Source organism: Cavia porcellus, unplaced genomic scaffold (genome assembly GCF_034190915.1).
Source record: "Cavia porcellus strain 051 isolate PalLab524CR breed Dunkin Hartley unplaced genomic scaffold, mCavPor4.1 scaffold_7, whole genome shotgun sequence".
In the NCBI taxonomy this organism is placed as follows: Eukaryota; Metazoa; Chordata; class Mammalia; order Rodentia; family Caviidae; genus Cavia; species Cavia porcellus.
Genome location: NW_026947490.1, coordinates 36,073,185 through 36,096,208, shown reverse-complemented (window position 1 = coordinate 36,096,208; position 23,024 = coordinate 36,073,185). Strand labels below are relative to the sequence as shown.

Here is a 23,024-nt window from a genome sequence, read left to right as displayed (position 1 = left end):
TCGAGCGGCCTATCCTCTTGGCATCTAGGCTCCTTGGTCTCATCGTTGTCTAAGCCTTTTTCGTTCTCGGAGTCAGACGACTCCGAGGCCTGAGCCCCGTCTTCCTCCTTTATATCTTTGTCTCCTTTGACGGACCCCTCCCGGGAGCTCCCTGACTGGGCCTGTTTGAATGCCCTACGCACTTTAATGAGCTCTTGAGAGCCTTCCCTGCAACCACCCTCGCTCTTTAAGCATGCATATATCATTTCCCACAGTGGCCGAGCGAAGACCGAAGCCCCGCCCTCCCTTTCCGCTAGAGAAAGATCCCTGCCCAACTTCTCCCACGAGGGCAGGTTTAAGTGCCCTGTGGGCAAGAACCAGGGAGCGAAACTATCAATCTCCTCAAAAAAGCTCTCCAGCGTTTTGTGTCCCACCTTGAGGTCTCTGGACTTTAAGAGCTTCCGGAGGACCTGTACCAAGGGCTGGGTGTCGTTACTCGGTACGTTACCCATATTTAATATGTTACTCACCGCGTGAGGCCCAAAAATCCGCCACTTACGCGTGAGCCTGAGGGGAGTCTAAAAACCCTGTAGGTGCGCACCACCCAGGGCCCAGGTTTATCCCCTACTCACCTGTCTCGCAGTGCTGTATCAAGGAACGTTGTCCACTACCACGTCTCGGGGGTGATCAGTTGTTCCCCGTACGGGCCACCAAATGTCGATGTCGCTCCCGGCCGGCAGGAAGGACACACGACAAAGTCTGGCAGTGGACAACCTTTTTTTTTATTTTCTCTCTGTACAGCCTGTCCTGGGATCGCTCCCAGCCGAAGCCTCCTCTGGTCCGCTCCCCGCGGCTCCTTTCGTGCTTCGCTCCGAAGCCTCTACCGGTCCGCTCTCCGCGGCTCCTTTTGGGCTTCTCTCTGAAGCCTCTACCGGTCCGCTCTCTGCGGCTCCTTTTGGGCTTCTACTTTCCCCCAGGGGTGGCACCAGTATATATACGGATACAGTGTCCAATCATGTTAAAGTAAGCAAGGCAAGCTGATTGGCTAACATATTATTGAGCGGGTTGTTTATGCGGTAAGCAGGAAACTAACGTGCTCGATGGGAGGGGTAATCTAACTCAGGCTTTACTCTTTACCACAGGCCGCATGATCGCTATATGAGGCGGCTCGGCAATGTGGTGGCTCCCAACAGTCAGCTGTGTTTCTGAATGGCCAATTCTTTATAGATGATTTATTTATTTCTCTGGTGGGTTTTAGTATTCTGTTCTTGTGATGAATTTCTGGAATCTTGATTATGATGTGCTTGGTTGTAGATTTTTTTGATCATGTTTTATATCCCTTACTTATCTGGGTTTCCGAGTGTTATTTCCCCGTCCGGGAAGTGTTTTGCCTTTCTGTCTGTGAATGGATTTTTGTATCATGCATAGCACCTCCTGCTTTTTCAGTTTCTCCAATCATTTTTTTTTATTCTTTTTTTTTTTTCGTTGGTGGGAATTGAACTGATGACCTCAGGTTTGCCGGATGGTTGCTTCTGCCACTGAACTGTATGCCCGGCTTCGCAATCAATTGTTTACATGACCTAGAATCTGCTGGATTGATATCTCATGGTACTGTGCCACATGAAGATTTTCTTATGATCAGTACATGAAGCCTGTCTTTTGTGTCTGAGATTCTGTCCTCATGTTGGGATATTCTACTACAGATACTTTCAGTATAAGTTTTACTGTCCTGGATGTAGGCTCAAATTCATTTTATGGATTGTGTTTCTTTCCTATTTGGGGCAGTCCTGATTTCCATCATTTCTAAAAATTTTATGTTTTGTCTGTATCTGCTCTAGAGTTACTCAGCATATTTTTCACCATGGTCACCATCTCTGTAGTTATGTGAGAACTTATTTCTGAGTTGACTTTTTCTAGAACTTCATTCATTTGCTTTGTTTTATGACTTCCGAGAGCCTGGGAGTGGGGGGGGGGTTGGATTTCAGGTCGTCCCACCTCTTTGTCCCGTGGGTTTGTCTTTGGTGCACTGGATGACTGGGATTGCATTTTCTTTACGCATTTTCTCATGTTCTGTTTTCTTCTTTCTTAAGAGTCAGAAAATGTATTGGGGAATTAGAATTGGAATAGGAAGAGCTCCTGAGAGCCAGGAGGAGGGGTCCTGAATGGTTTGTGCCTCATTTTCTTAGTTTTTCAATTGAATTACTAGGTTGATGTTTTTCAGTTGCATATTGGGTACAGTTTTATTGGTTGTATTTAGAACTCTTAGAAAATGACTTTGTCAGGGACATCATGCAGGTGGAGCTGGCTCTTAGATTGTGAGTGTTTCAAGATCCAACACTTCAGTTTATTGGGGATAAGAAATTGCTGCCTGGTTGGTCGAGCACTTGGTTCTTTGTTATCGGCCCACAGTGTTTTGTATGGCCCTTAGGCAACCTCAGTCCTGCTTTACACCTGGAAGAACAGTTGGTTGGAACAGTTATGTCACTTTGGCTGAAGTGGTACAATTAGCAGTAACTGTAGCATGAAACAAACACAGAAAACTGCAAACTGAGGTAATCACTAATGTGCCACCTTTAGCTTTAAGAAGCAGAATTGTAGTAACAAAATCTAACCCAAATTGGAAAACTGTAGCCAATAAGCAAAAGACTACCTTATGTAAATTTTACTCTCAGAGGAGAAAAATTAAAATGTTATTTTGGAAAAAGCATAGAAATTGAAGAAGAGTAAAGGATTAGAAGCAAGGCTAGAGGGTAAAGGTAGATCATGCAATACCTTGGGGGATTTGTGCAGAAGATAGGACGGAAAGAGAAAAGGAGGAAATAAAACAAAAAACAGGCTGGGGACTTAGCTCAGCACCATAACTGCCGGACTTTCAGGCTGCTCTTGTAAGTTTCGTCCCCAGTACCAAAACAAACAAGCAAACAAAAGAACCCTAGAACAACAGCCAGAGTAAGACTAAAAACTACACTCACATTCACATAAAAATAAGATCAAACCATTAAGAGTAAAACAAAGCAATAAGAGAAGACAGATTGAAAAAAATCACTTGCGGGTTTCTCTCTGCTGTCACTGGTAGATAATGTGTGGAGACAAAGTCCAGCAGTGTGCTGACTTATCCCAGGAACCCTGCAGTGGATTCATGGCCAGGTAGTGGATAATCTCAGCAAGCCTGCCCCTTTAGAAATCAGGGGTCTTCTAAATGCTTGAACTGAGCTGAAGCTGCTAAATGGGGCCAAGGGCTATTCTGCATTTGAAGCTCATTTGGCCCCTGTCCAAGACGGGTCACAGCCAATCACTGTCCCCCGTGGGGCATCCAGTCCCACAGGAGAAGCAGTCACGGCAGCTAGTGCACTTCTTGGCCTCTAATGCTTCCTCCCATTGCTGCATGTCTGTGTGGAGGCCTCTGGGGTTCTCGACAGTCCCTGTGTGTCTCTAAATTAGTACAGCTCTTTTCACACAATGAGATGCAACACTAGGAGAAAGGGTAGCCCACTACTCGCTTCTTCTTTGTTGAAGTTTCTCTGTTGCCTCAAACCATGGTCTTCAAATCTTGCTTCAGATCTTTCCTGGGTCCAGGGGACAACTTCCCTGTTTCATTTCTTCCTGTCATAGGTATCTTCCAGTGTGTGCACAGCGAGACTCAGAGAGGGTCTTTGTCTGCTGCCTACCACTGTGTCCTTTTCCCCTAAATCTAGCTGAAACCTGGCAGCCAGTATTTTAAGCTCCTCAGTTCCATGGTACTGGAGATTCACTGATGAATCTTCACACCGATCTTTTCTCTGCATCGTGTTTGTGTTTGTTTGCTTGTTTTAAGGAAATGTTTTGCTCAATTTCCCCAGCACAAATTGAATTGAGATCCTCCTTTCCCAGCCTCCTAGATTCTGGGGTTGGGGATACAACAAGACACTTGGCTGTTGGGCTCTCCTTTTGTATGGATTGGTACTGCGTGCTTGAGAAAAGTCAGGAGAAAGTGGCAAGTATGGTGATTCAATAGAAATACACAAAAAACACACACAGAAACTTCAGCTTTCTGTGAGCCACACAAAAATGTGGAAAACGAAAATGAGCCAAAGTGAATCACCACAGCATGTATGATGGAGTGTGACAATGTGAAGCAGTTCCGTTTCAACCTGTAATTTACATAGAAAGCGAAAGCATGAATGAGGCTTTGTGGTCCTAGCTTGTTTTTTATGTTTTATTTTATTTGAAAAAAGATTAAGATAAATGAGGACATCACAACACAGGATACAACAGAACAATTTAAGGAACATAGTGTGTCACCACCAGATGACCTGACGTAACAGTAGCCACCACAGTGTGTGTTTCCTTGAAATGTTTCAATATACCTTTAAATACTATAGTATCAAACATAATAAGACAGTAGAAAACCCCTCATGAGAATGAAAGTATCACAGGGTATTCATAACCAACTAACAAAAGAGCAACAATGGTTACTGTATTATTTCCTTGTCTATAAAAAATTTTGTTTATACTATCACATATAATAAAATCCAATAAGATACAGCATGGTAAAACCAGGGAAGACAGAAGCACAGAAGCTTGGTTGGATGTCAAAACAAGACGATAGTAAATCAGCACTAGGCGTTATAATGTTTTGTTTTCTTCAAAATAACTGTTGATATCATCACAAACAACAAAATCAAAGAACCCAGAATAAAATCATTCCAACTAATAAATGAAAGCATTATAAGGTTTGAAAGGAATGTAATGGGGAATCACGATTACCACATAATTTCATGTATTCTTTGCATTTGTTACCCTAGGGAAACTCTTGTGTATTTTTCCATGTGAGTTTGATTTATTTCACTTTTGAGTATTCTGTTAATCTGAGTCCATTTATTTATAAATATCTCAATGTGATCATTCTTTATAGCTGAGTAGTACTCCAGTGTATAAAATTTGTGGTCCCAGCTTTATACTGACTGTGCCAACCTCCCGCGTCCTCACTGTGCACCTGGCAGGAGCCTGTCACAGAGCTCCTGAGTCCCTCGGGCCCTGTGCTGTCCTGTTCTTCGGTGCAGGTCTGAGCTTCTCAAGTCTTCCAAGTCCACGAGTAGAGGGCAGGCAAATGTGAGGACTGGGAAAATGAACCTGATTTTCCTTCTGTCCCTGTGCTCAGCCCCCAACCCAGTGAGCAGCCTGCGAGTGGAAAGTCAGACCAACAGGTCCATCAGACTGTGCTGGGAGCGGCCCGAGGAGTCAGACTCCCAGAACCTCACCTACTATGTGCAGTGGACTGGAGACAGCAACACAATTGAGACCCAGAGGACCACAGACACCTGTGTCACCGTGGAGGAACTGCGTTCTGGGACTTCATATGAGTTTTCTGTGTGGGTGGAAAAAGACGGAGTCAACAGCACCAGGGAGACTCTCAATGCTACTACAGGTGAGGGCAGCAAGGATTTTAGGAGGATGCTATTTAATTTCTGTGCACTTACGAAATTCTTTTCATTTCTTTTGCCATCGCTTTCCAATCTCATCGCACTGTGGTCTGATAATGTATGCACAGGAGAATTTCAATTTCTTTGAATTTGAATAAGCATGTTCTATGTGCTGGTAAGTCGTCTATTTTCTAGAGCATCCTATTTGCAGCTAAGAACAATGCATATTGTAAAGGTTGAGAGGAGATCGCTGTGTAGACATCTGCGTAGCTCATTTGCTCCAAAGTTGGGTTCCATTCTAATATTTCATTGTTGATTTTCTGTTAGTTTTGTGTGTTTAGGAATGTGGGGTATTGAGGTCCCCCAGTACAACTGTATTAGTGCTTAATTGATTTTTCATGTCCTTTAATATTGGTCTCATTTAGCTGAATGCATTGGTGTTTGGTGCATATGTATTTTTGATTGCCCTCTCTCCCTTTTGGATTATTCCGTTTCCCAGCTGTAGTAACCTTCTTTGTCACTTAATCTTGGCTTGAAATCCACTTTGTCTGCAAGTAGAGCAACTACCCTTCTTTTTCCAGGTTCTTGTCACATAGAGGGTTGTTCTCCAGCCTTGACTTTCAGTCTGTGAATTTCCTTAGAGGTCAGTGTGTTTCTTGCATGCAGCATGTTGTTGAATCTTGCTTCTTGATGCATTCTGCCAGTCTGTTTGTTTTGATTGGTGAATTGAGAGCATTCACCTGGATGATTATAAGTGATAGTATTGACTCATCCTTGTCATGTAATTTTCCTGTTTTTTCACTGCCTTGTCTCTCTCAAGTCCTATGTCACTGTTTGCCTCCCTGGTGGATTCATTGTGCTGGGATTGATGGAACTGTCGTCTTTGGTATCTCTTCCTAGAGTGTCCTTCAGAATATTTTAGAGTGCTGGACTGGTGCTCATGAATTTCCTCAGGTGTTCATTCACATAGCAGGGTCTTATTTCTCAATCAGTTCTGAAAGATAGTTTTGTGGAGTACATCACTCTGGGTTGGAGGTTGTTTTCTTGTGGGACTTGAAATGCTTCTCTCCAGGATCTTGACTTGTGTTGAGAAGTCAGCTGTCGATGTCGCTCCCGGCCGGCAGGAAGGACACACGACAAAGTCTGGCAGTGGACAACCTGTTTTTTTATTTTCTCTCTGTACAGCCTGTCCTGGGATCGCTCCCAGCCGAAGCCTCCTCTGGTCCGCTCCCCGCGGCTCCTTTCGTGCTTCGCTCCGAAGCCTCTACCGGTCCGCTCTCCGCGGCTCCTTTTGGGCTTCTCTCTGAAGCCTCTACCGGTCCGCTCTCTGCGGCTCCTTTTGGGCTTCTACTTTCCCCCAGGGGTGGCACCAGTATATATACGGATACAGTGTCCAATCATGTTAAAGTAAGCAAGGTAAGCTGATTGGCTAACATATTATTGAGCGGGTTGTTTACGCGGTAAGCAGGAAACTAACGTGCTCGATGGGAGGGGTAATCTAACTCAGGCTTTACTCTTTACCACAGGCCGCATGATCGCTATATGCGGCGGCTCGGCAATGTGGTGGCTCCCAACATCTCCCCCTTTTTTATTTTAAATAAGTCTACGCATCGCAGCCCGTCCTGAATTGAGTGTAGAGGCCTATGCCCTGATAGGAGGCCCACCAAGGGCTCTCGGCGTCGGCCCGGGTCGGCCGTCCCCGAGTCTGCCGAGGCCCCGAGGCCCTCGTCCTTTTTCCAGGGCCAGGAAGGAACCGGACGGAACCTGGATGCACACAGGCATATACTCATGTCGCTCCGCATGATCCCCCCGGGGCGACATTTGGTTTGGGCGGAACCTAGTAATTTAGCGGCTTTTGTGCGGTATGGGGTAGGGCCTGTCTTAGGTTGAGTCATGCTGGGGAGGCATGCTCTTATCCGTCATTGACTCATCTACCCTGCTATATCATAATTTTTTAGAGGAGGAGTGTGGGAAGCTCACCGTCCCTAGACTCCGTTGTAGGCTAGGCGAGCGAGCCATGCATATGCCTGAGGATCTTTTTGTCTATTTTGGGCTACCGCTATTTTTATTTATCTTGTTGGTTGGTCTGTGATGGATCTCCGGTAGGGCAGGTCTGATCTTTAGTCGAGGGCTTTGTCGACCGTGTCAGTCTCTCCGGTACCCACAGTGGTTCTCGTCCCGATTCCTGCAGAAAAACACAAACCGCGCCTCGGTTCCAGCTGATTACCGGATCCGGGCCCATCCATTGTCATGCCATAGATAACCGCGCCTTTGGAGGCAGGCCTTGGCTTACTCCCCCTTTTTGTTTTTTATTTTTTATTTTTTATTTTTATCTTTTTTTTTTTTTTTTTTTTTTTTTATTGGTACCAGGGATCGAACTGGCGATTGCCTGCTTACAAGGCAGGCGCTTATGCCGCTGAGCTAAATCCCCAGCCCCCATTTCCTCGACCGGCGTTTTTTTTAGCCTGCTCGGCAGAGAACTTTGTGTACCAGGCTCGCCAATCTAGGTAACTACCCGAGGGCAGACACGCCTTTGCCAGCTGAATCCAGTCCGCGGGGGTGAGGGGCCCAGAAGACAGGTTCTCCAGCATGGCAATGGTGTAAGGCGCAGTCGGCCCAAAGGTTGTAACTGCATTTTTAAGTTTTTTAATCTGTTTTATCTCAAAAGGCTCTCATGTATTACGTCCCTGGCCCATAGCTACTTGTACAGGAAATATCCCGTAGGGGCCACTATCTATCCCAGGTGGTGGATGTACCTCATGAGACAAACGTCCCCCCTGCCAAAGCCGCCTGTAAAAATACCGACCCGCCGGCGGCGGAGCATAAGACGGCGGCCGTGATTGGGCGGAAAATGGGGGCCCGTGCATCACTTCCTGTTTTGGCGAAAGGGGAGGGAGCTCCCACGCAGCCGCCTCGTGGCGAGGGATCGCTTCCGGGAACAGCCCCCAAGGTGGGGCGGAAGGCTTCGCCTCCCTCTCGCGCCAGGGGGCGCTCAGGAGCTCTCTACTCCTCCGCAGACCAAGTTGAGCGGAGCGCAATTCGCGGCGCAACGCTGGGAAAGAACCCTGCGACTCCTTATCGAGCGGCCTATCCTCTTGGCATCTAGGCTCCTTGGTCTCATCGTTGTCTAAGCCTTTTTCGTTCTCGGAGTCAGACGACTCCGAGGCCTGAGCCCCGTCTTCCTCCTTTATATCTTTGTCTCCTTTGACGGACCCCTCCCGGGAGCTCCCTGACTGGGCCTGTTTGAATGCCCTACGCACTTTAATGAGCTCTTGAGAGCCTTCCCTGCAACCACCCTCGCTCTTTAAGCATGCATATATCATTTCCCACAGTGGCCGAGCGAAGACCGAAGCCCCGCCCTCCCTTTCCGCTAGAGAAAGATCCCTGCCCAACTTCTCCCACGAGGGCAGGTTTAAGTGCCCTGTGGGCAAGAACCAGGGAGCGAAACTATCAATCTCCTCAAAAAAGCTCTCCAGCGTTTTGTGTCCCACCTTGAGGTCTCTGGACTTTAAGAGCTTCCGGAGGACCTGTACCAAGGGCTGGGTGTCGTTACTCGGTACGTTACCCATATTTAATATGTTACTCACCGCGTGAGGCCCAAAAATCCGCCACTTACGCGTGAGCCTGAGGGGAGTCTAAAAACCCTGTAGGTGCGCACCACCCAGGGCCCAGGTTTATCCCCTACTCACCTGTCTCGCAGTGCTGTATCAAGGAACGTTGTCCACTACCACGTCTCGGGGGTGATCAGTTGTTCCCCGTACGGGCCACCAAATGTCGATGTCGCTCCCGGCCGGCAGGAAGGACACACGACAAAGTCTGGCAGTGGACAACCTTTTTTTTTTATTTTCTCTCTGTACAGCCTGTCCTGGGATCGCTCCCAGCCGAAGCCTCCTCTGGTCCGCTCCCCGCGGCTCCTTTCGTGCTTCGCTCCGAAGCCTCTACCGGTCCGCTCTCCGCGGCTCCTTTTGGGCTTCTCTCTGAAGCCTCTACCGGTCCGCTCTCTGCGGCTCCTTTTGGGCTTCTACTTTCCCCCAGGGGTGGCACCAGTATATATACGGATACAGTGTCCAATCATGTTAAAGTAAGCAAGGCAAGCTGATTGGCTAACATATTATTGAGCGGGTTGTTTATGCGGTAAGCAGGAAACTAACGTGCTCGATGGGAGGGGTAATCTAACTCAGGCTTTACTCTTTACCACAGGCCGCATGATCGCTATATGAGGCGGCTCGGCAATGTGGTGGCTCCCAACAGTCAGCTGTGTTTCTGAATGGCCAATTCTTTATAGATGATTTATTTATTTCTCTGGTGGGTTTTAGTATTCTGTTCTTGTGATGAATTTCTGGAATCTTGATTATGATGTGCTTGGTTGTAGATTTTTTTGATCATGTTTTATATCCCTTACTTATCTGGGTTTCCGAGTGTTATTTCCCCGTCCGGGAAGTGTTTTGCCTTTCTGTCTGTGAATGGATTTTTGTATCATGCATAGCACCTCCTGCTTTTTCAGTTTCTCCAATCATTTTTTTTTATTCTTTTTTTTTTTTCGTTGGTGGGAATTGAACTGATGACCTCAGGTTTGCCGGATGGTTGCTTCTGCCACTGAACTGTATGCCCGGCTTCGCAATCAATTGTTTACATGACCTAGAATCTGCTGGATTGATATCTCATGGTACTGTGCCACATGAAGATTTTCTTATGATCAGTACATGAAGCCTGTCTTTTGTGTCTGAGATTCTGTCCTCATGTTGGGATATTCTACTACAGATACTTTCAGTATAAGTTTTACTGTCCTGGATGTAGGCTCAAATTCATTTTATGGATTGTGTTTCTTTCCTATTTGGGGCAGTCCTGATTTCCATCATTTCTAAAAATTTTATGTTTTGTCTGTATCTGCTCTAGAGTTACTCAGCATATTTTTCACCATGGTCACCATCTCTGTAGTTATGTGAGAACTTATTTCTGAGTTGACTTTTTCTAGAACTTCATTCATTTGCTTTGTTTTATGACTTCCGAGAGCCTGGGAGTGGGGGGGGGGTTGGATTTCAGGTCGTCCCACCTCTTTGTCCCGTGGGTTTGTCTTTGGTGCACTGGATGACTGGGATTGCATTTTCTTTACGCATTTTCTCATGTTCTGTTTTCTTCTTTCTTAAGAGTCAGAAAATGTATTGGGGAATTAGAATTGGAATAGGAAGAGCTCCTGAGAGCCAGGAGGAGGGGTCCTGAATGGTTTGTGCCTCATTTTCTTAGTTTTTCAATTGAATTACTAGGTTGATGTTTTTCAGTTGCATATTGGGTACAGTTTTATTGGTTGTATTTAGAACCCTTAGAAAATGACTTTGTCAGGGACATCATGCAGGTGGAGCTGGCTCTTAGATTGTGAGTGTTTCAAGATCCAACACTTCAGTTTATTGGGGATAAGAAATTGCTGCCTGGTTGGTCGAGCACTTGGTTCTTTGTTATCGGCCCACAGTGTTTTGTATGGCCCTTAGGCAACCTCAGTCCTGCTTTACACCTGGAAGAACAGTTGGTTGGAACAGTTATGTCACTTTGGCTGAAGTGGTACAATTAGCAGTAACTGTAGCATGAAACAAACACAGAAAACTGCAAACTGAGGTAATCACTAATGTGCCACCTTTAGCTTTAAGAAGCAGAATTGTAGTAACAAAATCTAACCCAAATTGGAAAACTGTAGCCAATAAGCAAAAGACTACCTTATGTAAATTTTACTCTCAGAGGAGAAAAATTAAAATGTTATTTTGGAAAAAGCATAGAAATTGAAGAAGAGTAAAGGATTAGAAGCAAGGCTAGAGGGTAAAGGTAGATCATGCAATACCTTGGGGGATTTGTGCAGAAGATAGGACGGAAAGAGAAAAGGAGGAAATAAAACAAAAAACAGGCTGGGGACTTAGCTCAGCACCATAACTGCCGGACTTTCAGGCTGCTCTTGTAAGTTTCGTCCCCAGTACCAAAACAAACAAGCAAACAAAAGAACCCTAGAACAACAGCCAGAGTAAGACTAAAAACTACACTCACATTCACATAAAAATAAGATCAAACCATTAAGAGTAAAACAAAGCAATAAGAGAAGACAGATTGAAAAAAATCACTTGCGGGTTTCTCTCTGCTGTCACTGGTAGATAATGTGTGGAGACAAAGTCCAGCAGTGTGCTGACTTATCCCAGGAACCCTGCAGTGGATTCATGGCCAGGTAGTGGATAATCTCAGCAAGCCTGCCCCTTTAGAAATCAGGGGTCTTCTAAATGCTTGAACTGAGCTGAAGCTGCTAAATGGGGCCAAGGGCTATTCTGCATTTGAAGCTCATTTGGCCCCTGTCCAAGACGGGTCACAGCCAATCACTGTCCCCCGTGGGGCATCCAGTCCCACAGGAGAAGCAGTCACGGCAGCTAGTGCACTTCTTGGCCTCTAATGCTTCCTCCCATTGCTGCATGTCTGTGTGGAGGCCTCTGGGGTTCTCGACAGTCCCTGTGTGTCTCTAAATTAGTACAGCTCTTTTCACACAATGAGATGCAACACTAGGAGAAAGGGTAGCCCACTACTCGCTTCTTCTTTGTTGAAGTTTCTCTGTTGCCTCAAACCATGGTCTTCAAATCTTGCTTCAGATCTTTCCTGGGTCCAGGGGACAACTTCCCTGTTTCATTTCTTCCTGTCATAGGTATCTTCCAGTGTGTGCACAGCGAGACTCAGAGAGGGTCTTTGTCTGCTGCCTACCACTGTGTCCTTTTCCCCTAAATCTAGCTGAAACCTGGCAGCCAGTATTTTAAGCTCCTCAGTTCCATGGTACTGGAGATTCACTGATGAATCTTCACACCGATCTTTTCTCTGCATCGTGTTTGTGTTTGTTTGCTTGTTTTAAGGAAATGTTTTGCTCAATTTCCCCAGCACAAATTGAATTGAGATCCTCCTTTCCCAGCCTCCTAGATTCTGGGGTTGGGGATACAACAAGACACTTGGCTGTTGGGCTCTCCTTTTGTATGGATTGGTACTGCGTGCTTGAGAAAGGTCAGGAGAAAGTGGCAAGTATGGTGATTCAATAGAAATACACAAAAAACACACACAGAAACTTCAGCTTTCTGTGAGCCACACAAAAATGTGGAAAACGAAAATGAGCCAAAGTGAATCACCACAGCATGTATGATGGAGTGTGACAATGTGAAGCAGTTCCGTTTCAACCTGTAATTTACATAGAAAGCGAAAGCATGAATGAGGCTTTGTGGTCCTAGCTTGTTTTTTATGTTTTATTTTATTTGAAAAAAGATTAAGATAAATGAGGACATCACAACACAGGATACAACAGAACAATTTAAGGAACATAGTGTGTCACCACCAGATGACCTGACGTAACAGTAGCCACCACAGTGTGTGTTTCCTTGAAATGTTTCAATATACCTTTAAATACTATAGTATCAAACATAATAAGACAGTAGAAAACCCCTCATGAGAATGAAAGTATCACAGGGTATTCATAACCAACTAACAAAAGAGCAACAATGGTTACTGTATTATTTCCTTGTCTATAAAAAATTTTGTTTATACTATCACATATAATAAAATCCAATAAGATACAGCATGGTAAAACCAGGGAAGACAGAAGCACAGAAGCTTGGTTGGATGTCAAAACAAGACGATAGTAAATCAGCACTAGGCGTTATAATGTTTTGTTTTCTTCAAAATAACTGTTGATATCATCACAAACAACAAAATCAAAGAACCCAGAATAAAATCATTCCAACTAATAAATGAAAGCATTATAAGGTTTGAAAGGAATGTAATGGGGAATCACGATTACCACATAATTTCATGTATTCTTTGCATTTGTTACCCTAGGGAAACTCTTGTGTATTTTTCCATGTGAGTTTGATTTATTTCACTTTTGAGTATTCTGTTAATCTGAGTCCATTTATTTATAAATATCTCAATGTGATCATTCTTTATAGCTGAGTAGTACTCCAGTGTATAAAATTTGTGGTCCCAGCTTTATACTGACTGTGCCAACCTCCCGCGTCCTCACTGTGCACCTGGCAGGAGCCTGTCACAGAGCTCCTGAGTCCCTCGGGCCCTGTGCTGTCCTGTTCTTCGGTGCAGGTCTGAGCTTCTCAAGTCTTCCAAGTCCACGAGTAGAGGGCAGGCAAATGTGAGGACTGGGAAAATGAACCTGATTTTCCTTCTGTCCCTGTGCTCAGCCCCCAACCCAGTGAGCAGCCTGCGAGTGGAAAGTCAGACCAACAGGTCCATCAGACTGTGCTGGGAGCGGCCCGAGGAGTCAGACTCCCAGAACCTCACCTACTATGTGCAGTGGACTGGAGACAGCAACACAATTGAGACCCAGAGGACCACAGACACCTGTGTCACCGTGGAGGAACTGCGTTCTGGGACTTCATATGAGTTTTCTGTGTGGGTGGAAAAAGACGGAGTCAACAGCACCAGGGAGACTCTCAATGCTACTACAGGTGAGGGCAGCAAGGATTTTAGGAGGATGCTATTTAATTTCTGTGCACTTACGAAATTCTTTTCATTTCTTTTGCCATCGCTTTCCAATCTCATCGCACTGTGGTCTGATAATGTATGCACAGGAGAATTTCAATTTCTTTGAATTTGAATAAGCATGTTCTATGTGCTGGTAAGTCGTCTATTTTCTAGAGCATCCTATTTGCAGCTAAGAACAATGCATATTGTAAAGGTTGAGAGGAGATCGCTGTGTAGACATCTGCGTAGCTCATTTGCTCCAAAGTTGGGTTCCATTCTAATATTTCATTGTTGATTTTCTGTTAGTTTTGTGTGTTTAGGAATGTGGGGTATTGAGGTCCCCCAGTACAACTGTATTAGTGCTTAATTGATTTTTCATGTCCTTTAATATTGGTCTCATTTAGCTGAATGCATTGGTGTTTGGTGCATATGTATTTTTGATTGCCCTCTCTCCCTTTTGGATTATTCCGTTTCCCAGCTGTAGTAACCTTCTTTGTCACTTAATCTTGGCTTGAAATCCACTTTGTCTGCAAGTAGAGCAACTACCCTTCTTTTTCCAGGTTCTTGTCACATAGAGGGTTGTTCTCCAGCCTTGACTTTCAGTCTGTGAATTTCCTTAGAGGTCAGTGTGTTTCTTGCATGCAGCATGTTGTTGAATCTTGCTTCTTGATGCATTCTGCCAGTCTGTTTGTTTTGATTGGTGAATTGAGAGCATTCACCTGGATGATTATAAGTGATAGTATTGACTCATCCTTGTCATGTAATTTTCCTGTTTTTTCACTGCCTTGTCTCTCTCAAGTCCTATGTCACTGTTTGCCTCCCTGGTGGATTCATTGTGCTGGGATTGATGGAACTGTCGTCTTTGGTATCTCTTCCTAGAGTGTCCTTCAGAATATTTTAGAGTGCTGGACTGGTGCTCATGAATTTCCTCAGGTGTTCATTCACATAGCAGGGTCTTATTTCTCAATCAGTTCTGAAAGATAGTTTTGTGGAGTACATCACTCTGGGTTGGAGGTTGTTTTCTTGTGGGACTTGAAATGCTTCTCTCCAGGATCTTGACTTGTGTTGAGAAGTCAGCTGTCGATGTCGCTCCCGGCCGGCAGGAAGGACACACGACAAAGTCTGGCAGTGGACAACCTGTTTTTTTATTTTCTCTCTGTACAGCCTGTCCTGGGATCGCTCCCAGCCGAAGCCTCCTCTGGTCCGCTCCCCGCGGCTCCTTTCGTGCTTCGCTCCGAAGCCTCTACCGGTCCGCTCTCCGCGGCTCCTTTTGGGCTTCTCTCTGAAGCCTCTACCGGTCCGCTCTCTGCGGCTCCTTTTGGGCTTCTACTTTCCCCCAGGGGTGGCACCAGTATATATACGGATACAGTGTCCAATCATGTTAAAGTAAGCAAGGTAAGCTGATTGGCTAACATATTATTGAGCGGGTTGTTTACGCGGTAAGCAGGAAACTAACGTGCTCGATGGGAGGGGTAATCTAACTCAGGCTTTACTCTTTACCACAGGCCGCATGATCGCTATATGCGGCGGCTCGGCAATGTGGTGGCTCCCAACATCTCCCCCTTTTTTATTTTAAATAAGTCTACGCATCGCAGCCCGTCCTGAATTGAGTGTAGAGGCCTATGCCCTGATAGGAGGCCCACCAAGGGCTCTCGGCGTCGGCCCGGGTCGGCCGTCCCCGAGTCTGCCGAGGCCCCGAGGCCCTCGTCCTTTTTCCAGGGCCAGGAAGGAACCGGACGGAACCTGGATGCACACAGGCATATACTCATGTCGCTCCGCATGATCCCCCCGGGGCGACATTTGGTTTGGGCGGAACCTAGTAATTTAGCGGCTTTTGTGCGGTATGGGGTAGGGCCTGTCTTAGGTTGAGTCATGCTGGGGAGGCATGCTCTTATCCGTCATTGACTCATCTACCCTGCTATATCATAATTTTTTAGAGGAGGAGTGTGGGAAGCTCACCGTCCCTAGACTCCGTTGTAGGCTAGGCGAGCGAGCCATGCATATGCCTGAGGATCTTTTTGTCTATTTTGGGCTACCGCTATTTTTATTTATCTTGTTGGTTGGTCTGTGATGGATCTCCGGTAGGGCAGGTCTGATCTTTAGTCGAGGGCTTTGTCGACCGTGTCAGTCTCTCCGGTACCCACAGTGGTTCTCGTCCCGATTCCTGCAGAAAAACACAAACCGCGCCTCGGTTCCAGCTGATTACCGGATCCGGGCCCATCCATTGTCATGCCATAGATAACCGCGCCTTTGGAGGCAGGCCTTGGCTTACTCCCCCTTTTTGTTTTTTATTTTTTATTTTTTATTTTTATCTTTTTTTTTTTTTTTTTTTTTTTTTATTGGTACCAGGGATCGAACTGGCGATTGCCTGCTTACAAGGCAGGCGCTTATGCCGCTGAGCTAAATCCCCAGCCCCCATTTCCTCGACCGGCGTTTTTTTTAGCCTGCTCGGCAGAGAACTTTGTGTACCAGGCTCGCCAATCTAGGTAACTACCCGAGGGCAGACACGCCTTTGCCAGCTGAATCCAGTCCGCGGGGGTGAGGGGCCCAGAAGACAGGTTCTCCAGCATGGCAATGGTGTAAGGCGCAGTCGGCCCAAAGGTTGTAACTGCATTTTTAAGTTTTTTAATCTGTTTTATCTCAAAAGGCTCTCATGTATTACGTCCCTGGCCCATAGCTACTTGTACAGGAAATATCCCGTAGGGGCCACTATCTATCCCAGGTGGTGGATGTACCTCATGAGACAAACGTCCCCCCTGCCAAAGCCGCCTGTAAAAATACCGACCCGCCGGCGGCGGAGCATAAGACGGCGGCCGTGATTGGGCGGAAAATGGGGGCCCGTGCATCACTTCCTGTTTTGGCGAAAGGGGAGGGAGCTCCCACGCGGCCGCCTCGTGGCGAGGGATCGCTTCCGGGAACAGCCCCCAAGGTGGGGCGGAAGGCTTCGCCTCCCTCTCGCGCCAGGGGGCGCTCAGGAGCTCTCTACTCCTCCGCAGACCAAGTTGAGCGGAGCGCAATTCGCGGCGCAACGCTGGGAAAGAACCCTGCGACTCCTTATCGAGCGGCCTATCCTCTTGGCATCTAGGCTCCTTGGTCTCATCGTTGTCTAAGCCTTTTTCGTTCTCGGAGTCAGACGACTCCGAGGCCTGAGCCCCGTCTTCCTCCTTTATATCTTTGTCTCCTTTGACGGACCCCTCCCGGGAGCTCCCTGACTGGGCCTGTTTGAATGCCCTACGCACTTTAATGAGCTCTTGAGAGCCTTCCCTGCAACCACCCTCGCTCTTTAAGCATGCATATATCATTTCCCACAGTGGCCGAGCGAAGACCGAAGCCCCGCCCTCCCTTTCCGCTAGAGAAAGATCCCTGCCCAACTTCTCCCACGAGGGCAGGTTTAAGTGCCCTGTGGGCAAGAACCAGGGAGCGAAACTATCAATCTCCTCAAAAAAGCTCTCCAGCGTTTTGTGTCCCACCTTGAGGTCTCTGGACTTTAAGAGCTTCCGGAGGACCTGTACCAAGGGCTGGGTGTCGTTACTCGGTACGTTACCCATATTTAATATGTTACTCACCGCGTGAGGCCCAAAAATCCGCCACTTACGCGTGAGCCTGAGGGGAGTCTAAAAACCCTGTAGGTGCGCACCACCCAGGGCCCAGGTTTATCCCCTACTCACCTGTCTCGCAGTGCTGTATCAAGGAACGTTGTCCACTACCACGTCTCGGGGGTGATCAGTTGTTCCCCGTACGGGCCACCAAATGTCGATGTCGCTCCCGGCCGGCAGGAAGGACACACGACAAAGTCTGGCAGTGGACAACCTTTTTTTTTATTTTCTCTCTGTACAGCCTGTCCTGGGATCGCTCCCAGCCGAAGCCTCCTCTGGTCCGCTCCCCGCGGCTCCTTTCGTGCTTCGCTCCGAAGCCTCTACCGGTCCGCTCTCCGCGGCTCCTTTTGGGCTTCTCTCTGAAGCCTCTACCGGTCCGCTCTCTGCGGCTCCTTTTGGGCTTCTACTTTCCCCCAGGGGTGGCACCAGTATATATACGGATACAGTGTCCAATCATGTTAAAGTAAGCAAGGCAAGCTGATTGGCTAACATATTATTGAGCGGGTTGTTTATGCGGTAAGCAGGAAACTAACGTGCTCGATGGGAGGGGTAATCTAACTCAGGCTTTACTCTTTACCACAGGCCGCATGATCGCTATATGAGGCGGCTCGGCAATGTGGTGGCTCCCAACAGTCAGCTGTGTTTCTGAATGGCCAATTCTTTATAGATGATTTATTTATTTCTCTGGTGGGTTTTAGTATTCTGTTCTTGTGATGAATTTCTGGAATCTTGATTATGATGTGCTTGGTTGTAGATTTTTTTGATCATGTTTTATATCCCTTACTTATCTGGGTTTCCGAGTGTTATTTCCCCGTCCGGGAAGTGTTTTGCCTTTCTGTCTGTGAATGGATTTTTGTATCATGCATAGCACCTCCTGCTTTTTCAGTTTCTCCAATCATTTTTTTTTATTCTTTTTTTTTTTTCGTTGGTGGGAATTGAACTGATGACCTCAGGTTTGCCGGATGGTTGCTTCTGCCACTGAACTGTATGCCCGGCTTCGCAATCAATTGTTTACATGACCTAGAATCTGCTGGATTGATATCTCATGGTACTGTGCCACATGAAGATTTTCTTATGATCAGTACATGAAGCCTGTCTTTTGTGTCTGAGATTCTGTCCTCATGTTGGGATATTCTACTACAGATACTTTCAGTATAAGTTTTACTGTCCTGGATGTAGGCTCAAATTCATTTTATGGATTGTGTTTCTTTCCTATTTGGGGCAGTCCTGATTTCCATCATTTCTAAAAATTTTATGTTTTGTCTGTATCTGCTCTAGAGTTACTCAGCATATTTTTCACCATGGTCACCATCTCTGTAGTTATGTGAGAACTTATTTCTGAGTTGACTTTTTCTAGAACTTCATTCATTTGCTTTGTTTTATGACTTCCGAGAGCCTGGGAGTGGGGGGGGGGTTGGATTTCAGGTCGTCCCACCTCTTTGTCCCGTGGGTTTGTCTTTGGTGCACTGGATGACTGGGATTGCATTTTCTTTACGCATTTTCTCATGTTCTGTTTTCTTCTTTCTTAAGAGTCAGAAAATGTATTGGGGAATTAGAATTGGAATAGGAAGAGCTCCTGAGAGCCAGGAGGAGGGGTCCTGAATGGTTTGTGCCTCATTTTCTTAGTTTTTCAATTGAATTACTAGGTTGATGTTTTTCAGTTGCATATTGGGTACAGTTTTATTGGTTGTATTTAGAACCCTTAGAAAATGACTTTGTCAGGGACATCATGCAGGTGGAGCTGGCTCTTAGATTGTGAGTGTTTCAAGATCCAACACTTCAGTTTATTGGGGATAAGAAATTGCTGCCTGGTTGGTCGAGCACTTGGTTCTTTGTTATCGGCCCACAGTGTTTTGTATGGCCCTTAGGCAACCTCAGTCCTGCTTTACACCTGGAAGAACAGTTGGTTGGAACAGTTATGTCACTTTGGCTGAAGTGGTACAATTAGCAGTAACTGTAGCATGAAACAAACACAGAAAACTGCAAACTGAGGTAATCACTAATGTGCCACCTTTAGCTTTAAGAAGCAGAATTGTAGTAACAAAATCTAACCCAAATTGGAAAACTGTAGCCAATAAGCAAAAGACTACCTTATGTAAATTTTACTCTCAGAGGAGAAAAATTAAAATGTTATTTTGGAAAAAGCATAGAAATTGAAGAAGAGTAAAGGATTAGAAGCAAGGCTAGAGGGTAAAGGTAGATCATGCAATACCTTGGGGGATTTGTGCAGAAGATAGGACGGAAAGAGAAAAGGAGGAAATAAAACAAAAAACAGGCTGGGGACTTAGCTCAGCACCATAACTGCCGGACTTTCAGGCTGCTCTTGTAAGTTTCGTCCCCAGTACCAAAACAAACAAGCAAACAAAAGAACCCTAGAACAACAGCCAGAGTAAGACTAAAAACTACACTCACATTCACATAAAAATAAGATCAAACCATTAAGAGTAAAACAAAGCAATAAGAGAAGACAGATTGAAAAAAATCACTTGCGGGTTTCTCTCTGCTGTCACTGGTAGATAATGTGTGGAGACAAAGTCCAGCAGTGTGCTGACTTATCCCAGGAACCCTGCAGTGGATTCATGGCCAGGTAGTGGATAATCTCAGCAAGCCTGCCCCTTTAGAAATCAGGGGTCTTCTAAATGCTTGAACTGAGCTGAAGCTGCTAAATGGGGCCAAGGGCTATTCTGCATTTGAAGCTCATTTGGCCCCTGTCCAAGACGGGTCACAGCCAATCACTGTCCCCCGTGGGGCATCCAGTCCCACAGGAGAAGCAGTCACGGCAGCTAGTGCACTTCTTGGCCTCTAATGCTTCCTCCCATTGCTGCATGTCTGTGTGGAGGCCTCTGGGGTTCTCGACAGTCCCTGTGTGTCTCTAAATTAGTACAGCTCTTTTCACACAATGAGATGCAACACTAGGAGAAAGGGTAGCCCACTACTCGCTTCTTCTTTGTTGAAGTTTCTCTGTTGCCTCAAACCATGGTCTTCAAATCTTGCTTCAGATCTTTCCTGGGTCCAGGGGACAACTTCCCTGTTTCATTTCTTCCTGTCATAGGTATCTTCCAGTGTGTGCACAGCGAGACTCAGAGAGGGTCTTTGTCTGCTGCCTACCACTGTGTCCTTTTCCCCTAAATCTAGCTGAAACCTGGCAGCCAGTATTTTAAGCTCCTCAGTTCCATGGTACTGGAGATTCACTGATGAATCTTCACACCGATCTTTTCTCTGCATCGTGTTTGTGTTTGTTTGCTTGTTTTAAGGAAATGTTTTGCTCAATTTCCCCAGCACAAATTGAATTGAGATCCTCCTTTCCCAGCCTCCTAGATTCTGGGGTTGGGGATACAACAAGACACTTGGCTGTTGGGCTCTCCTTTTGTATGGATTGGTACTGCGTGCTTGAGAAAGGTCAGGAGAAAGTGGCAAGTATGGTGATTCAATAGAAATACACAAAAAACACACACAGAAACTTCAGCTTTCTGTGAGCCACACAAAAATGTGGAAAACGAAAATGAGCCAAAGTGAATCACCACAGCATGTATGATGGAGTGTGACAATGTGAAGCAGTTCCGTTTCAACCTGTAATTTACATAGAAAGCGAAAGCATGAATGAGGCTTTGTGGTCCTAGCTTGTTTTTTATGTTTTATTTTATTTGAAAAAAGATTAAGATAAATGAGGACATCACAACACAGGATACAACAGAACAATTTAAGGAACATAGTGTGTCACCACCAGATGACCTGACGTAACAGTAGCCACCACAGTGTGTGTTTCCTTGAAATGTTTCAATATACCTTTAAATACTATAGTATCAAACATAATAAGACAGTAGAAAACCCCTCATGAGAATGAAAGTATCACAGGGTATTCATAACCAACTAACAAAAGAGCAACAATGGTTACTGTATTATTTCCTTGTCTATAAAAAATTTTGTTTATACTATCACATATAATAAAATCCAATAAGATACAGCATGGTAAAACCAGGGAAGACAGAAGCACAGAAGCTTGGTTGGATGTCAAAACAAGACGATAGTAAATCAGCACTAGGCGTTATAATGTTTTGTTTTCTTCAAAATAACTGTTGATATCATCACAAACAACAAAATCAAAGAACCCAGAATAAAATCATTCCAACTAATAAATGAAAGCATTATAAGGTTTGAAAGGAATGTAATGGGGAATCACGATTACCACATAATTTCATGTATTCTTTGCATTTGTTACCCTAGGGAAACTCTTGTGTATTTTTCCATGTGAGTTTGATTTATTTCACTTTTGAGTATTCTGTTAATCTGAGTCCATTTATTTATAAATATCTCAATGTGATCATTCTTTATAGCTGAGTAGTACTCCAGTGTATAAAATTTGTGGTCCCAGCTTTATACTGACTGTGCCAACCTCCCGCGTCCTCACTGTGCACCTGGCAGGAGCCTGTCACAGAGCTCCTGAGTCCCTCGGGCCCTGTGCTGTCCTGTTCTTCGGTGCAGGTCTGAGCTTCTCAAGTCTTCCAAGTCCACGAGTAGAGGGCAGGCAAATGTGAGGACTGGGAAAATGAACCTGATTTTCCTTCTGTCCCTGTGCTCAGCCCCCAACCCAGTGAGCAGCCTGCGAGTGGAAAGTCAGACCAACAGGTCCATCAGACTGTGCTGGGAGCGGCCCGAGGAGTCAGACTCCCAGAACCTCACCTACTATGTGCAGTGGACTGGAGACAGCAACACAATTGAGACCCAGAGGACCACAGACACCTGTGTCACCGTGGAGGAACTGCGTTCTGGGACTTCATATGAGTTTTCTGTGTGGGTGGAAAAAGACGGAGTCAACAGCACCAGGGAGACTCTCAATGCTACTACAGGTGAGGGCAGCAAGGATTTTAGGAGGATGCTATTTAATTTCTGTGCACTTACGAAATTCTTTTCATTTCTTTTGCCATCGCTTTCCAATCTCATCGCACTGTGGTCTGATAATGTATGCACAGGAGAATTTCAATTTCTTTGAATTTGAATAAGCATGTTCTATGTGCTGGTAAGTCGTCTATTTTCTAGAGCATCCTATTTGCAGCTAAGAACAATGCATATTGTAAAGGTTGAGAGGAGATCGCTGTGTAGACATCTGCGTAGCTCATTTGCTCCAAAGTTGGGTTCCATTCTAATATTTCATTGTTGATTTTCTGTTAGTTTTGTGTGTTTAGGAATGTGGGGTATTGAGGTCCCCCAGTACAACTGTATTAGTGCTTAATTGATTTTTCATGTCCTTTAATATTGGTCTCATTTAGCTGAATGCATTGGTGTTTGGTGCATATGTATTTTTGATTGCCCTCTCTCCCTTTTGGATTATTCCGTTTCCCAGCTGTAGTAACCTTCTTTGTCACTTAATCTTGGCTTGAAATCCACTTTGTCTGCAAGTAGAGCAACTACCCTTCTTTTTCCAGGTTCTTGTCACATAGAGGGTTGTTCTCCAGCCTTGACTTTCAGTCTGTGAATTTCCTTAGAGGTCAGTGTGTTTCTTGCATGCAGCATGTTGTTGAATCTTGCTTCTTGATGCATTCTGCCAGTCTGTTTGTTTTGATTGGTG

General features: G+C 45.6%; 1 protein-coding gene across 3 annotated transcripts in view; it reads left to right on the top strand.

Annotated features, from left to right (window-relative positions):
* The window catches only part of Ptprh (protein tyrosine phosphatase receptor type H), a 110,433-nt gene that overhangs the window by 52,664 nt on the left and 34,745 nt on the right, over nucleotides 1–23,024 (top strand). For all 3 annotated transcript variants that reach the window (XM_063253307.1, XM_063253309.1, XM_063253308.1), the window contains 3 exons: nucleotides 5,120–5,386; nucleotides 13,580–13,846; nucleotides 22,039–22,305. In XM_063253307.1, the coding sequence (XP_063109377.1) occupies nucleotides 5,120–5,386; nucleotides 13,580–13,846; nucleotides 22,039–22,305 (801 nt within the window). The remainder of the gene's footprint in view (nucleotides 1–5,119; nucleotides 5,387–13,579; nucleotides 13,847–22,038; nucleotides 22,306–23,024) is intronic.